General features: G+C 33.8%; 1 protein-coding gene across 1 annotated transcript in view; it reads left to right on the forward strand.

The window, feature by feature from the left end:
* Positions 1–18,534, forward strand: part of Edem2 (ER degradation enhancer, mannosidase alpha-like 2) — an 86,267-nt gene that overhangs the window by 58,423 nt on the left and 9,310 nt on the right. The window contains exons 12-17 of the mRNA XM_081764922.1: positions 605–764; positions 2,205–2,384; positions 3,074–3,172; positions 10,382–10,582; positions 13,437–13,556; positions 17,403–17,628. Of these exons, the coding sequence (XP_081621048.1) occupies positions 605–764; positions 2,205–2,384; positions 3,074–3,172; positions 10,382–10,582; positions 13,437–13,556; positions 17,403–17,628 (986 nt within the window). The remainder of the gene's footprint in view (positions 1–604; positions 765–2,204; positions 2,385–3,073; positions 3,173–10,381; positions 10,583–13,436; positions 13,557–17,402; positions 17,629–18,534) is intronic.

An 18,534-nucleotide genomic window follows, 5' to 3' on the forward strand; every position in this document is an offset into this window, starting at 1 on the left:
AATTACACGTAACACAGCAGAAATGATACACACCACACTTCCAGTGCCCAATTATGCGACCACGGGTGAACTCTGTCAGCCCTTTACAGCCACACTTGTGCGTTATAGTGCTGCGTGTTATACTGTATGCTTACACCATCGCCTACATCATATTCATCGGCCATTTGCATTCGATCGATGTTTCGACGAAATCGAGTCCATGTACTCATGTTTACCGTATCGTATTTTCCTTACCTTAAAGTTCACGATCGTAAAGAATTTTTTCGCAAATACGTTTTGAAAGCTGTCAGATTTTTTTCGATTGTAAAAATATACATAGAGGTGTAAGATAACGCTTAAATCATTTTCATGATAATTCCAAGTAGTGTTATAAGCTACTGTCTATTAATATATATATATATACTAGCACAATTTCCACTAATGAAGTTCACTTATTGAACACTATATATGTAATAGCTTTTCAGTATTTTTATAGCAAACTACTTGCGATTATCACAAAGATGGAAGACTAGAGACAAAAGTTTTCTATGTTACTGTTAGTCATATTGGATATTGTGGTCGTCTTAAATGTATATATATTAGTTCTGTTTCATTACTTTTGCAGAATGGATTCCTTTGTTCTTGCCGAAACTTTCAAGTATTTGTATTTATTGTTTACTGATCCAAATGATCTCATATTGGATTTGGATGAATTCCTGTTTACAACAGAAGCCCATCTTCTGCCACTTTCTCTTGGCCGTGTATCTAACCTCAGTGTAATGACGGTAGGTACTTATACATGTTTTGTATATCTCATCAAGGTAGTCGTAATATGTAACCCTTGAAATTGCTTATTTATTTTGAATTTTAGAATAACAAATGTTTAAAATATTGATTTCTATATCTATAGTTTTTGATATAACAGCTCCAAAAGTAGAATTGCAACTCTTTTGAGTTGGTTATTCTTTGAATGTAATACACGGATGAGAAACGTGATTAATAAAATAGAATTTAGTAGAGACCGTGAGAATTACATTTTTGGTAATTTTATTGAGAAGTGAAGAGAGTTTTGAAGATTGTGTAATTTCAGGAATTTATAAAGAAAATTTGGAAACACCAAGCAAGTTGATCTTGTTTTTCTTCACTACTTGAAATCAGATAAATTCGTCTATCCGCATCTTAATGATTTGCGTAGATATTCCGAATTTCCTGTATGATATACTTGACAAAGATTTGGTAGGAACTAATGCTTTATATTGGATGTACTTGACACATCAACATTGATTCTAACACCCATGATTGTTCGGATCACTTTTTCAATATCCAAAAAGTAGAACTTTCTTACTAGAATTTATTTTTAAATCAATGTGAAAGTTAGTTTCTCATTATTTGTGTTGCAGTTTTGGATAGTCATTCTTAGTTTAGTTAGACATTTTGTGAATAAATATATATATATATATAATATTCGTTTATCTCTAGTATACACGCCTTACATAATACATACATGTAATCAGTGAAACCGGGAGTATCTGTTGTAATTGGGATCAAAAGTTTTCCAGAAATCTTAGGAATAGTATTCATAAAAATATAGATATTCCTACTGTACGTGACTGTACTGTACTTTGTTTGCATATTAAAATTTTATTTACGCATATTAAGTTTCAGATATTAACTTTTAATAAAATGGTTTGTTTAATGAACACCATGCGGTGTTCCTAATCCAACAATAGGATTTTTCTTTTTTTTTTTTTTAATTATAAACATTCTTCGACTATAATGCAAGTCTCATCCTGTTACTATCAGCAAATTTCATCCATCAAAATTTTTACTTTATTATTTTAGAGCGTAAATGTATTGTTTTTAATATTATATATTCGTTTGAATATGATATACTCAAATATATGTCGTTAAACTTCCTCGTAGCTATAAGTTATCATACGCGTCTTCGGCGCTGCAGACCCGGGTTCGACTCGAGATGCGAGTTCATTGTTCGGAAGACACGTTTACCTGTAGGTTTACGTCTCATATATAGCCTCGACGCTGGACGGAACGTTAAATTCTCTGAGTCAATCATTCAAATGTGTGTTGATACATATATTTTTTTTTTTTTTCAGTGGATTGTAAATGAACGTAGACCTGAACCTTTTGTTTCCATCCATTATGATAATTCTTTGATATTCGAATCAAGCTTCTATCTTTTCTTAACTTTGATATTTATTTTGCAGATGTCTGATAACCAAGAAGATTTGAAGAGTGATAGTGGAGAGGATATAGAATTTGCTCGCTCATGTCCGAACACTTTGCATCTTTTCCCTGAATCAGTGCGAAGACCGTTGCGAAATATGGTGGATGGAGTGTGTCCAAGGCGTATGGCACGAAGAAAACTACATGCTTCCGAATTTCAAGTATGCTCCTATCTATAAATTATTGTAAATATATGGTGAATATAGAGATAAATCAACAGATTTAAAAATAATGTAATATAAGAATCATTGTTTAAAAAAAGAGAACAAATTTTCATTATCGTTCGATTAGATATTTATTCAAAATTCAACACTGTTATTTATAATTTTTTTATCAGTTATATAGAAATTTGTATAACTGTTTGTGTATAATAATTATCAAGATCGACTGGTGTACTCCCGGTCTTTCATATTTTCATTTCTGTACATTTTTTTTCTTCCTTCTATGACGCAGAAGATAATTTTGACAATTGAAATGTTTATTTCATTATTATTATTTTTTGTATGTTCAATTTTTTTACAGGCTTGTTTTATTCGTTTTGCTTGTAAGTACCTGTTTTATATTAAAAGGTCTATTGATTATACTTCAGTATCTTTGATTTGCATACATGCGTACGTAATATAATTATATTAAGTTCCTTCATTATATGGCTTTCAGAATTACGAAGAGTTGGAAAACATGTGTGTTTTATTTATATTCAGATTTAGCTTATCTTGTTAACTTTAATATTAGGTATTAACATATTATTCATCTGCTTATAAATGTAATTTAAATTTGTTAATTTGAAATAATTTGTGGCTACTTCATAGAGAATTTTAATAAAGTATTTTTCCGTTTCTTTTTCGTCAAGTCGGGTAATCCTGAACACATGAAAATGATAAAGGACATGGGAATTGCAATAATCACTTTAGCAGATGGAAGGGTGCAGTTGCTGCACACTTTCGCAAATGTAAGTATCAATTTCATAGTACTTAGAATTATTCTTTGATGTATAGAACTTCTCACTTAGCTCTGTAGTTTAAGGAACCCCTTGTTTAACGCCGCACTAAAATGTTCCCAATAGATCCTGCTTTGTTCTAATCCAATGTAATCCGATTGTTATTACCGACATTTAGTATATCTTGCCTTATACGTTGTCTTCCTATCTGTTCGGCGTACATAAAAGACTTTTCTAAAGACGTTTCAACTAACACTATTTATCATACATATATTTCCTATGCGATCAGCGTGTTCCGGTTATCTTAAACTCATCGATTTAATTACTCACACTGGCTGCGATGACTAGTACCTACTGGAGTTACGCAAAACACTTTCTATTCTCCCGTTTGGTTAATATATTTTTGTGCTTTTTCTGGATTTTGTTTTCGAATACATTTAGCCTATGTTAATGTCTTTGATGGTACATACCGATAAAAAAATCATTGGTTTCTGTTCAGTTTTGTCCAAAATTTTCCTGAAAGATGTAAGAATAGGTGTGGGGTGCTATGGCGTACAATAGTTGCTAGTTGTTCTAGTTTTTCTAGTACCTATCAAGAATAATTTTCAACCTTAAGATATTAAAAATACTGAATCGTTATATTGTGGTTACATTGTAAAAGAGTACTTTCATTTGTTAATGTGTTTAGTGAATTTTATGACTGAAGTTACAGAATATGTCGTAAACACAGTGAAATCTCAATATAACGATTATCGATGTAAAATTAATAGATTCCGGCATAAATCCCGGAGTGCAATATAATCCCGCAAAATATCGTTTCCAGCAAAACCTATTACGATAACCTTTTGCGATTCTCGTAGCAAACTGCACTGCACTGTACTGTACTGTGATAATAACTGATAAAGAAAAGTCTTAAAATGAATTCCTACCCTTTATTCAAGTCGAGTATTTACAACATGTGTGATACTAACAAATCAATAGACGCCTTATTGTTTTGTGCATATTTCTGGTGTGTTTGTGGAAAATAAATTGTGAGCACGTCCAAAACCGGGCACCAGTAACTCGCAGTCTAGGTTGGAAGACTCGCAGTCTAGATAGGTCTGCAATAACCTATTTTGGAGCCGGTGAGAATTTTCTCGAAATTCATTTCTAATTCAAACTGGAAACGAATCAGTGTAAACTTCTTATTGAGTTTCAGGTATGGCTTCGAATTCTTGCAAGGAAATGAAAATTTAACACAAGTGTAATGCGATGAAATGTATCAACGCGGAGATGAAGCAAACATGTGTTACGAGAAAGTGTGCATTTTATCAATTTACCGTGACGACTTCTTAGAAAAAGGAAAGAAATATAAGACGCGGTTGCTTCAAATTCAGTATATCCTAGAAGGAAACTGTTGGAAACTGCAACTTACACTACTGTAGATCATAACAGTAAAGTGCTTTCAATTTGATGCATCTCTGTAATAACAAAACCTATTTATAATTATATTTTCTAAATTCGCTGAGTATCGTTATACGAAGTTTCCGTGTACATTGAAATTAACGGACAGGGCACATCTATGAATCAAAATGAATCAAAATTAACACCCTCTGTGCACCATGGTTTCTAAAAAATTTGTGAGTCCATATTTGAATTTCAATAAAGTAGCATCATTTCTTTAAAACAACAGTCTTGTAAATACAATGAAGATTATGTAGAAATGTTTACATGTTAAAATAAGTGCGTGAAATATTGAATTATTCACGTTGAATAAATGTCTTTCGTCTGTCTTAAGAAGATGATTGTTTCTGAGTGTCTCTTGTTATGCTTCAAACATTTTGAGTCGGGCATTTCTTTCCGCTTTTTAATACGTATATTTCTCTCCTCTTTTCTTATATTTAAAATTGACTGATGAAGGTTCTTCCTATCATCAATTATACCAGAGCTTTCCAACTTAGATATCGCGACCCCATCATCAAGAGGGTCGCGAGATTTTTTCTTACAAACTCAAAATATAAAACGAACGAAGAACTTGTAATAAAAATAATACTAATTGTCCTTTTCGTTCAGTGTATTAAATGCGTAATCGAGAGGATGATTTCTACAGTTTTTGTTGAGTAACGTCAAATGATGGCATTAAGTATGTCTGTTCTTAACGATGAATGGAGGCGCTATCAATCGGTGCATGTTTAAACTCTTCTAGGCTTGACACCCCCAGCGAACTGCGAGAATACGAGACTGTAACGCATACCAAGCCGATGTAAGTCATTCAGTTGGCACATAAATACGACTTCTCAATATTCCGAATGTGTAAACGTGAAGTGTGTGTTTACTATAATATACTTCGGAAATCTTTAAAAATTAACATTCCTTTAAAATCAACCATCATTGTTATAATGGGATCTGTTTTATAATTAAACAGTGAATAGGTCTCGTGCAAAATTGTATATACTAATAGGATGTAGTCATAAGGAAGCAATGAATTACATTCGTATACAGAGGTAGTATTTTGCAGAGTGGTGATTTTTTTTTAATATGTCAGAATTTTAAAAGTGAATAGGCGTCTTATAGTTATGACATTGAAAAATCCTGCATTCATAAAACTGATAAATCAACATAAGCGCAGTTGACGGATGCTTTTTGCAAAGCTTAAGTGCTCGAAGTTTAAATGTATATGAAGCAGAAAATTCGTGATTTCAATATTTTTGGTGTAACAAATATTTTTATTCGTCATTGATTTGATGGAATACCAAGGCGAGTATTTGATTTGTAAAAGCAACATTCTTATGAATACAATGAAGATAATGTAATATTGAGCAAGAGTGGGAATGCTAGTGATGTGTCTAATCGTTCCTCAGACAGTGATCCGCTGACCACAAGTTGTCTTCGAGGTGTACCGTTCTGATCTTCCTAGATTGAACATTAGTTCAAAAAAGAGAAAAGATAAGATTCACAAAACTGAACATACACTGTAGTTAAGGATCTCAAACCGGTATGGATAACAATTTAGTAAGGTAAAGATTATACATATTCTAATAATTTCTATAAATGTATTATTATAAAATATTACTGCTACATTTTCATTATTTTTTTAAAAAAAAATCTAATATTTATGTTATTTTATTAATACTAATAGTAAAGTGACAAAATTTTAATTCATATTATTTTAAAAATATAAATATACTGATATGTGCTAAAAACAAAGAAAGAAAATTTTTGAAGGAGACATGAGTAGTTTAACTTTCATAAAAAGAACAATAAATAAAAAAAATAATTAATGATTGATTGAGTTCTTATTAATAATTAGCTTTTTAGATCGACACTCGTTTGTAAACGAGTGAATTACTAACTACTCTCTATGGGCTGTCTATGCTCTGACTTTTGTTACTACTACTACTACTTGTTTACTGTATTGCGCAACTTGATGATAATAAGGATGATGATGTCACCTTTCCACATTACCATGGACGAGCAGTTACCCGAAGGGGTCAGTCCTCTGTACTAGGTTAGGCCTACACCCGTTCAGAGAACAAGCCCTTCGTGTGTATGCTACTTCAGTGCAATATGGAATGGAAGACTCAAATACAAGCCTGGATTCGAACTCGGGACAAAGCCTTGACTCAATCTTGGTCGTTGACTCTCACGGCTCGTATGCATACCTCCGACCTTTGACTGTGATTTGAGAACCCAATCAATTGCCAGGCATGGATACAAAACGCGAGTACTTCAACTTTCCAGATTAAGCAAGCGCTCACAGGGGAAAAAAAAAAGTAAGCTCGAAAATAAAATTAATTATTCAATAAAATATTGATTTTGAAGCCAAAAGTTGTCTAACATGAAGAAGATTCCACAAACTGTTTTCCAAGCACGGTTTCCATTCTCATACAACGCAAATATGAGGTTTGTTTACATTCGAAATAACCCTTGCACTAGCTTCCGCTTCCTAATGAAAATATATATTAAAACACCAGCAAATCTCTACCTAGCAATACGGATACAGTTCTGCTTGTGAAATGAAAAGTTTCTTCCACTGAATTATTTATTATAAACTCCAAATAATAATAATAATAATATACACAGTAATGTTACATTATTCAACTTCCAAAACAGGTTTATCCAAATAGTTTCATGTACCGTACTTCAAATAAAACAGGATTTAATTTTGAATGTCCTCTTTCGAAATAATTCTGAACTTGTTTACATATTTTCTTGACAATAATGTAGAAGGAATTCAAAGCTTGTAAAATGCATATTAAGAATTTTAAAACATTAAGTACCTCTGCTCTGCATTGTACAACCTGTGGATCGCATACTACGCTCTCGGAACAGCTCTATACAGTATGGGTTACTTGGCTTATAGAGAATCAGGGTAAACGTCAGTGCTACTTTCTGCCCCTTTCCGCATTCTTACGTTTCATTCAACAATATCAAGGGACACAATATTTATTTTATTCAATACCTGTACCTAATCTAACCTACTACTACAAGACCTATTCTAAATACACATATAAGATACACACGAAAAAATATTACAGGCACTGACCTTCAATGTAAATATTATGCACAAAATTTTAATCTAGATTCCCTGTTCTCAAGCGCTTCTCCAAAAACACGCCCTATGACGATATATATGAGCCTCGAGCACAAACAACACGATCAAATAGCACATAAACATACAACGCAACTGTTACATCCTTCATATCGGGCAGAGAGAAAATATTTATTCTACTTAATAATTTACTTAGCCTTCTTTCAATAGGAACTAATATGAAGTATTGAGTTCCTTCTACGAACTCTTTGATCAACATTCCGAATAATCCATCAGTGTAAACAAAACTGTTTTCTTTTAATTCAAGAAAATGTCATCATAAACAAATGAATACTATATAGCGAAAGCTCATACTGAAGACGGAAGCAGACAAATGACGATCGAACCTCGTTAATTTCTAGTACCCAATTGCATTGTTGTACAAGATTCTGATTTCTTTCTTTACTTTATATTGAAATATCGAAACATCATACCACAAAATAATGTCAATGGTTATTTTAAGAGCCAATTATTTGTTAAAATATTAATTTGGAAGGTTGTTATTTCTGAATCAAGACTATCTATATCATGTAGCCAAACTATGATCACATTTTGAAGTTATGATACAAATCCCCCCTAACCCCCAAAAGGTATACTTTCGAACTACATGTGGAATATATTATCGAAGGTATCCGAGGGAACTATAGCTTACTACACCATCATTGCCATTATGATCCTTGCACATAAGAAACTTTAGCAAAATAGTCAGTCAAGGTTATCACTTTTAAAGATTCCGTAAAAAAAAAAAAAAAAAAAAAAAAAAAAAATATCCACATAAACAATCCACTAATTCTTGTAGTTTCCACTGACGAAGGTTTCCGTAGTTCACAAGACATGTATTAATCTAAATGAGACTTACTTGCTGTCCTAGTTGGAATAAGTAGGATACTGACACCTCATCACTCCAAGAAAACAGTAATCCAGCCTCCTGGTTACTTCGTTGCTACAAGATAAATAACAAGTCCAACTGAACTGTTCCAAAGCCATGTTTTATCTGGATGTAGTCTGCCACTCTTTACCTCTCCAAAAGAAACTCCAAGGTTATCACGAACAATAGCGATTGTTCCAACTGTCCACATTAACATGGATCCGCCAAGCCGTGAACCTCGAACACCACGTTCAAACAGATGACAGAACTGTTTTATACAACCCTCACTGACAAATCAGTTTACATTCAAATGTAGACATTCCCCTAACATCTTGAAAGCATAATTTTAGTTATCTTGAGGGTTGAATCACTGATTGCATTGTTTTCTTGAAAGTTTCCCAGGAACCATTCAATACGGGTCCCTCCTATGATACAGCATCCCGCCATACAAGCGTCTAGAAGCCTCTTACAACAGAACTATGGGTAATTAAAAGCGAATCATAGAATTGTTTTCATGATGACGTAATTGAAAACCAATTAAATCTACACCTTTTCTTTTATCCCTCTAGAGTCTAATTGATCATTGGATACCTGGATTAGAAAAGAAATATGTTTCCGAAGAACGTAAAATGTTAAATATGGCCGAACAAGAAATTTTGAAGATTAAAATAAATTCGGTTATTACCTAGTTCAATACATTTCCTACTTCCCTCTTAGTCATTTCGAAAACCCTAGCAAATAAAATAATAATAAAAAAAGTACCATCCTTGAAACGAATTTCCTTACTACAAACTGTATGAAATAATAAACTATTACAACAAATCCTACACTACCTTTCCTCTACAAACAAAATATTGAAATGACAAATAATAATTAAAAAATGCTAATATGAAGAAATAAAATCAACTGCGTAATCAATATCTATTACATGAGCATATTCTCATGCGCCATGCTTGACATTACTCACTTCTTTTTTCTCAGCAGTTTTTTTTAATATTTCAAATGCTCCATGTATATTCCAGATTGGAACATCCAACTGGGATGTTACAGTAGGGTGGTCCGTAAAACATTCTGATAAATTTGAGAAACTCTTATCTGTTCCGTTTGCAAAGCTACGAAATTTTTTACATGGAAACAATTTTGTAAGAAAGGAAATGCGAATATTCATGTGGAAATTCAAAACTTGGAAATGCGTGGCTGGATCGTAAATCAAACACGGGTCTTCAGTTTACTGTTTCTGTGCGCTAACCAATAATACCCAGTCCTCCGCCTGGCCAACTACATGTTCCCATTTTTGAGATCCGTATTCAGCCATTCAAACCACATCGTTACATAGCATTTTTCCTTCTCTTTGAATTTTCATCGAATTTGCATCTAGAGAACATGATGTAAAGAAAAATCGGCTGATCTCTCTATTACTCATATAATAGTGAATAATTGTGTTTATCTGTTGATGATTTTGAATAGGATGTTCGAAGCGGGGAAATGATATTCATACTACTAGAATATCTCAAATAAGTATCAGTGTATTGTTGTCTGACAGGATTGCTGCTTTAAAATGATCAAGGATTGCTATTCTAATTTTCTCTTTGACGCTGTGGTTTAGTACCTTACAATTTCTGCTTTATCGTTAATTTGGAATTTTTAGTTAAGTCGAGAGTATCATTAAAGCATAAAAAATTCTGAAGCCAAGAAAATGAGTTTTTCTGAAATCAAAATTCAAAATAATGATTTCTTTTAAGTATATTGGCTCATCTGGTGTATGTTATATTTTAATTCTTAGGCGAAAACGCCTTCTGATGCAGAAGAAGGTTTACTTTTTATGCAAGAAATGGTGGAACTATCAAAAGTCCAGGCTCAACAACCAGATACGCCTCCCCAAGCAGTGTACTTCAAATCACGAGACGGTACTGGACAAGAAAATGAAGTTTCAATTAGTGCTGGACCTGCTCATTTTGGAAAAGAGCTACGAGGAGATGAAACGGTAAGGTGTATTCGTTAATAAAGGGTGTTGCAAATTGATACGAATTCTAAAACTTGCTAAATTCTAAAATTTCTTTCAGTTTGTACAATATGTCCATACATATTGTACAAACGAAAAGAAATGGATATAATTTGTAACAGAGATAGATATGGCTATTGAACATTACCAGATACCGTGAAGATATAGTTGTGTAGGTGTTAGTACCGAATTTGGTACACCACAAACGCTAGCTAGTTAAGATGTGTTTAAATGAAACCCAAGTAAAGTCTGAGGAGGGAAATACGTATCCACGTCGAAAATGGTCTGAAACAAGGAGATGCGTTGTCACGATTAATACTAAGTTTTGTTCTGGGATTCGCTATAAGGAAAATTAAAAATAGCAACCAGGCCCTAGAGCTGTATGGAACTCACTAGGCTATGGTTTATGCTGGTGATGTCAATCTGATAGATGTTAGATGAATAATAGAAAGAAATGCAGAGGCTTTATTAAGTCCTCGCAGGGACATTGATTTAGAAGTAAATGCGGAGAAAACATGGAAATTCGGCTGCAAATTATGGATACGTGTAACTTATATTAATAAACTTATTATTTAAACTTTACCTACATATAAAACAAAAAAAAAAAATAAATAAATAAAAAAAAAATAAAACAAACCATCAAAAACTCAAACTCCCACTAATACATCACTTCAACAATTTATAAACACATATATCTACATATCAATATTACACAGCTTTTTATATTTTACAATATTATTGTAATTATATAAGTAACTCCGTTCCTTCAACACACAATAAACACTGTATAGCTTTTAAATTTTGTTTTATTATTGTTTCTTTACATTAAATCTATTTAACACTGCTTCAGCATAATTTTATACATAATATATTATACAAAAACTTATATTATTACATCTTTCTTAATCAACTAGCCTCGCGCCGGGTACGCTTTCGCAAGTTCTAACTAACGCAAGCTAGCCTCGCGCCGGGTGCTTTCGCACATTCTAAATAACGCAAATTGCAATATTTGCAACAAAATTTACAAGCTTCAAAAATTTCAATATAAAAGTTGCTAAAATATTTATGCATTCTTCCGTACAAAAAACAATAATATATAATTAACTAAAGCAAAAAATAAGTCCGTCTCATACGGTAGATTATGAAGTGACGCTTTTGACAAAATGAATGCTTCTAAATAACTACGATCAACAGTAACAGACCAGAAAACATTTCCACGAAGAAATTAAATGTCGACTGAAAGCAAAAAATTCGTGTTATTATTCAGTCCAAACTCTTTTGCCTTCGCTAATCCTGTCGAAAAATTGGGAGTTTAAAATATGTAAAACGATACTATACGTATTATGCTGTATGGTTGTTAAACATGGTCGCTCACTTTGAGGGAAGAACGAATACTGAAAGTATTTGAAAATAATGTTCTGAGGCGAATTTTCGGACCCAAGAGGGAGGGTGCTAGATGACAAGGCAAGATATACAGCTTGTACAAGATAGGGTCTAAAGTGACATTCTATAAGAAGGAATTTCTTGTGCAATGGTGCCAACAAAGGGCGTAATGGGCCGCGGAAAAATAGTTGTCTGAGGTTGGAAAAGGGGTTGAAGTACGAAGGTGTGACTGCTAGCGAAATAGCACGTCATTAGACTATGCTTTTATGTTGTGGAGAACTTTTTGGGGGGCTTTCCTGCGTGTCATATGACTGCAGCCATGTACCAAAAGGTATTAGCCATATTATCACATATTAGCAGACTTCTGCCGTTTGCTGTGCAAAGAGTTGGTTCAGAGGTGGTATTCCAACAGAACAATGCCACTGTCAACTTTGTTGGGACAATTAGAGATTGGTTTCCTGAGAAAGGTATATAGCCTGGAAATTGATCTAGCCTGCCACTTCCCAGATAGAATCCGATGGAAAACTTGTGAGATATTTTGTCCGGTCGGTGTACGATAACATTACACAGTACAACAACGTTCGTGACTTGCGGAATGCCATCCTTGCCGCAGGGGATCAATGTTCATACACCTATTATAATAGCTGGTGAATGGCATGTTTGATCGGGTATGTCAGGTGGTGTTACAATACGCTGTTTCATTGCATGTTAGAAAAGGCGTTCTTATCATTTTGCAACAGTACGTGTTGCCTTAATAAGTATCTCGGGTTCTATGTGTTTAGTAAAAATACAACACATATTTCCAGCGTTCTTTTCGATGTTTCTGTAAGTATACATATACAACCTCTATCGGTCATGAAATTTTCACCGTTCTGAATGTATATCAAGTGAGTTCAGGGCCAAATGAAAGAATATGATTCTAATAGATAGCACATTGGGCCAAATGGAAATTTAAAACATTTAAAGAACTTCGAAAAATTTTTAAATGTGAAAACTCGAGTTATAAATTAAAACGAAGTTATATGGAATTAATACTTGTTTTATCAACTGCATAGAAAGTGTGAGTGGCATATTAATTGTTACGAAGTCTGTAACTTCAGATTTTGTCCTGTTCTGTAGGTTGAAAATTGAAACATTATTGAAAGATTTTTGAAATACGCCAATAAATAAATAAATGATAAATAAATAAATAAACACTTTTCACAAAATTTCAGCAATCTACACATCTTTAGTGACAGGCAAAACTTCAAACGCTACAGTCAGTAGTATTAGAACTGCAACATCTGAAAACATTCAGGAACAAAAGTAAAACATCTGCACTTTTAATACGATTTGAATTACTTTTAATGTCTTCTATGTGATTTTAATTACTTTTAATACGATTTTAATTTTTTTTATGAAACGTATATATGACGGCGCATTAAAGTGTTATCTTTATTGTTGTTATTTACAGATAACTGGACGAGTGGGAGTAGCTGATCCAAGAAGAGTATGTCAGGAATTGTTAAATCCGGAGAGATTGAGGGGCCGTATAGTGATAATGGAAAGAGGAGACTGTATGTTCATTGAAAAAGTAAGTATTTGGATTACTAAAATAAATAAAATAAATATATATATGTATATATATATAAAGAGTTAACAACTCATTTCGATTCAACCACGAACCTATTTCTCAAAGTTACTAGGTTTACAAGTAGTACGTTTTTTTACAAGTAGTAAAAGTCATTTCTAAATACTAAACGCTAATACCTCTAATTTGTCATGATTTTATGGCGTATGCAATTGTAAAATATTTTGATTTTGAAAAAGTTTCACAGTAGTATTATAAAACTGGTAGTTTTGAGAAATAGAAACCAGATTATGAATTAACTAAACTCACCTATAATGGGTTGTTATAATCCTAGAATGACTCCGGCAAATAATCGTGTTGCCTTCAACAGTTAAGGGGGGCGCGGTGGCTCAGTGGTAGAGCGTTCACCTCTGGTGCTTGGGGTCCCGGGTTCGATCCCAGCCCCTGCCAAGTGAACTTTGTGGTGGACAAACACCGTGCTCGTGGGTTTTCTCGGGGTACTCCCGTTTCCTCCCACTTTCTTCATTCCACCATTTCACTCATATCTCATTATCACCGTCTCCTTTAGTCTAACCGGCATAACCGTGGGACGTAAAACTCAAAGATTTCATTTCATTTCCTTCAACAGTTAAATAATAGTGAAGAGCGAGATAAAACAATCCTTTTATAGGATTCCCAGGGCATATTATAGATGAATGTTAGTTAATCTTAACAAAGTGTATGGGATTGTATGTGTGTTAAAATAAAAAGATCGTGAACTAGTTTTGAACAGTGGTCTGAAACTTGAGATTCTACTTAGTACGCATAAATAAGTATGGAAAACATTTTTCTTTTTGTATTTAGCATATTTATGTAAATAGCAGTCTTCTATAGTTAACTAACTGAAATTAACATAGTTAACATAGTTAAGTGACTGTAAGTAATCGGTATGACATTCGGGTATAACTTACTTGGATCATCCAAATATGCATGAGTTAGGAAAAATACAAATACTAATGTAAAACTAAAAAGGAAGTGTACCATTTGCACTGTTTTAAATGTTAAATTGAATAGTACAAGTGAAAATAATAAAGAATTTATGTTTACTATTTATAAACAATTAAAAAATAATACGATATTAATGAAAGAGGAAACAATTGATTTTTTAACACACCAGATCCTCTGTAGATGTGAATTCAATAGCGCGCAAAGCATGAAAAAAATGACTGGACTGGACTGGGACTCGAACCCGGGACTTCCAGTATACCAAGCCGGTGCGTTAACCACTACGCCACCCAGTCCGCTTTCCAGAAAAGCCACTCACTCACTCATTCTTGAGGTCGGTGCTCTTCACTTGGACCACGTTGGTTGTACCACAGACCACTGCTGTACTTGGACAATCCCTATGTCCATATACCGAGCACCTCTGACGGTTATAATTTCGTGTGATATCAATGAAAGAGGAAACAATCGATTTTTTTAACATTCAGAAGTGAATTCAATAGCGTACAAAGAGTGGAAAGGTGGCTGACTGGACTGAACTGACCGATAGTGAGAGGACGAGTGGCTGAAGCGGACTGGGTGGCATAGTGGTTAACGCATCGGCACGATTTGCCGGAAGTCCTGGGTTTGAGTCCCGATCTAGTCAGTCACTTTTTCGCTCTTCGTGCGTTAATAAAAAATAACATCCAACTATTATTCTTCTAAATTGATATAATTGTACGACGTTGGTACTGATACTTTAATTTTTATTTATCTATATTTCGTTAGAAAGTTAATACTTTTGCAGTCCTCAAGAAATGGAAAGTCGTGTCTCCAAAGATCTAAATCTGAATTTAAAGTAATATGTCATTAGTTCCTTTATATCATTATAAACCAGATTATTTCACCTTCAGGCATCATTTAATGTAGAGATAGTAATGAGACTTTCCTCCAGGAGTTCTTCGCTCTTAACTTTGTAAAATTGAACTTTTTTCTAATACAAAGGACATCGGTAAATTATCCTGAGTATATGTCTAATATTAGCACTAAGTTTTGTTCCAATTAAGCAGCTACTGTGACCAAACGGTTAATTTGTAACAATACTGAATCCTAATCTGATTTTTTAAATTTTATTTATTTGTTTATTTTTAGTGACTCTCATCTTAACACTGAGACTGTCAGTACATCGGCACACTGACATTGACTCCATTTTTCCGTAGAAAAGTTGGAAACGATAATTATTAGCTGCAAGGAACTAACTTTTTTTCGAATTCCAAAGTGTAGAAATATTGAAACATAAATAATTTTTGCTATATAAGTAGACCTCGGATTTCAAGGTTCTAAAGATTTTTTAGTCGTCTGTTATAACGTTTTAAATTTGCCAGTTTGTGCTTTTAGCTTAACATTTTAGTTACAACGTCGGATAAGAAAATTTTAGCCCTTGTCTCCTTTTAAGTGATTATATGTATATAATATAAAACATATAAGTGATTATATATAATATAAAACATTAGAATTTGCATTACTGTTAAATTTCATAGTACAGCATATATAGAGAATAATGTTTAAAAGGTCGCAAAAATTCATGGTTGTAGAAGTAATCATTCTTTCATATGTTGTACACAGTAAATATTATCAACAACATAGAAAGTTTACTTGACTTCTTTTCATTCATGCATAATTAATAGCATATTAGATTAACTGGATTTTTCTCAATATCTGATGTTTTTTTCATGGTAATACAAGTTTTCTTTGGTAATCGACACAGATGTGTGTAATTTATTTGAACTTGAACACAGATTTCCTCTCAGCAATATGCTATTCATATAATGTAGCATTTTACTGACAAGTAAACGTTCCGAGGTCGAAATCGACTTTGTTGACCAAACGTGAAAGCGAAGTGGGGAATATGAAGAAACGAGCGTAAGCAAAATTTTAAGTGCTTTCGTCCATACAGACGGGCGCAATGGTCAATACCCAGATTAGTCCGTGTGTTTTAAGTCTGAAAACTTCTGGAACTAGTAAAAGGATGGAAAACAAAAACACATTAATAGACATCGGAAAGAAGTAGACATCTATTAGAGGATAAGCTTGTCATGGCCGCCATCTTTTAGTTGGACGTATTGTATCTCGCTCGATTGTTTTAAATAGAAAGGGAGTCATGTAATATATCAAATTGGACTAGAATTTTAAGAGAAATACAATAGTGAAGTCGATGTTGCCATACGTTTATATTTGTAATATTTTAAATTTTGGTTTATCTGGCTTTAAAAAATTGTAACGCTGTCATCAAGATTATGACGCTTGAAAAGTAAACTGTCTGAGCAAAGAAGAGGAAAAGTCGATTGTCCTGGACAGCTGTTTAAAGTACTTTTTTAATGGAAGATATGGAGTGTAGCCAAAATAAACCCTGAAAACCTGATGTGTGAGCAGAATTCTTTGCAAGTATTTTGAAGTCACGTTACCGGGTTTGGAGTCGAATTCAGGGTTGCAATTTCCACCAGACAGACATCAATGTCTGCCGAAACTTATACATAGTAAAGTAGGCCGTTTCCAATTGCTAGGTGCTTAGTTCGCACACTAACACAGTACCGAAATTATCTGCGGGGAATGAATTGATAGTTCAATGTTAGAACGGTTTATTAACGATAGTTTTCAGCAAATGTCCATAATTTCTATGTAGTAGCTGGACAAATATATACTCTGTCAGAAGTTCAAAAACGTTTCAAAATCCAGAAAGTTGCAGGCCCGGAGCACATCCAATCCAGTAAAAGCACAGTTATTGTCGTGAGTTGTTGTTCAGTACTAAATCAAGAGTGTATTGTTTATTAAATTAAATGTGTTTTAGAACTAATATGAAGCTAATAAATCCTATTTTGACCTTTACAGGCTCGAAGAATACAAAAAGCTGGTGCTATTGGTGGAATCGTTATAGATAACACGCCTGGTACGTCTGCAGCATCCTCACCTATGTTCGCTATGTCAGGAGATGGTACAAATGATGTTAGCATTCCTGTCGTGTTTCTGTTTTATCAGGATGCTCTTTTATTACTACAAGCTATCACACACAACCCTGCTTTGGAAGTTACGTTAGGTGATTTGAGCCTTTTTAAAGGTAAGTGGGGTTCTTTTGTAAACCTTTTTTTTTTCTTTCTTTTTTATGTTCTATAATTGGGTAAGAGAAATTGAGCATTATTGCGGTAGGAGTACGGTTTCTCTTTCCTTCCAGTCAAACATTTACAATGCTTGTTTTCTGTCTGAAAAGTACCCGACCTTGGCCATACAGCTTGTCAGTGGAAGACTGTAGATGGTGTTACTTTCACGTCCGTCTATTAATATAAAGAAATAATTATGTTGGCACGAGTCTAAGAGAAAGAACGTAGGAGTACAAGTAGTACCGGAAAACAGACACAATCGATTTAGTGGAAGCATCAAAGTTCTCCAAGGCCAAAAAGGCTTGCCAGGCGCGTAGCAGTGTCAAGGTGATGATTGTACTTTTTGATTGGTATGGTATTGTGCATCATGAGTACGTACAGTTACAAAGAACTATTCTTTGTAACAACGTCTTCCAAAATGACCATACCTGTGGAACTTGAAGACTGGGCAACTGCACCAGGATACTGCCTTCATTCATACGACATTATTTTCTACTCAGCGCTTTATTTCATTGGTTCGTTAAGCTTCCTACTTTTCGGACACAGATTCGTGCGACTTTTGGCTGTTCTCGAAAATCAAGAGACTCCTAAAAGTAACTCTGTCATAGCCAATAGGACATCTAGCGCAAAGCGACGGACTTACCAAAAAATGCATCCTATTGCTTTCTTACGTACCAGTCTAATATCAGAATTAACAGGATGTAAGTACTATTCTGTAGATAATCAGACACACTCAAAAGCCTGCCAAGCCAATTGTGAAGTGGCAAAATTTATATTGGTATGTCAAAATAAATGTAAAAATGAGGGTTAAAGAACATGTCAGGAATTCGTTAGAGGGTGGACCCGGAGGTCTCTGCGTTATCGAG

The sequence above is a fragment of the Thermobia domestica genome, chromosome 7 (assembly GCF_964235325.1).
Source record: "Thermobia domestica chromosome 7, izTheDome1.hap1.1, whole genome shotgun sequence".
In the NCBI taxonomy this organism is placed as follows: Eukaryota; Metazoa; Arthropoda; class Insecta; order Zygentoma; family Lepismatidae; genus Thermobia; species Thermobia domestica.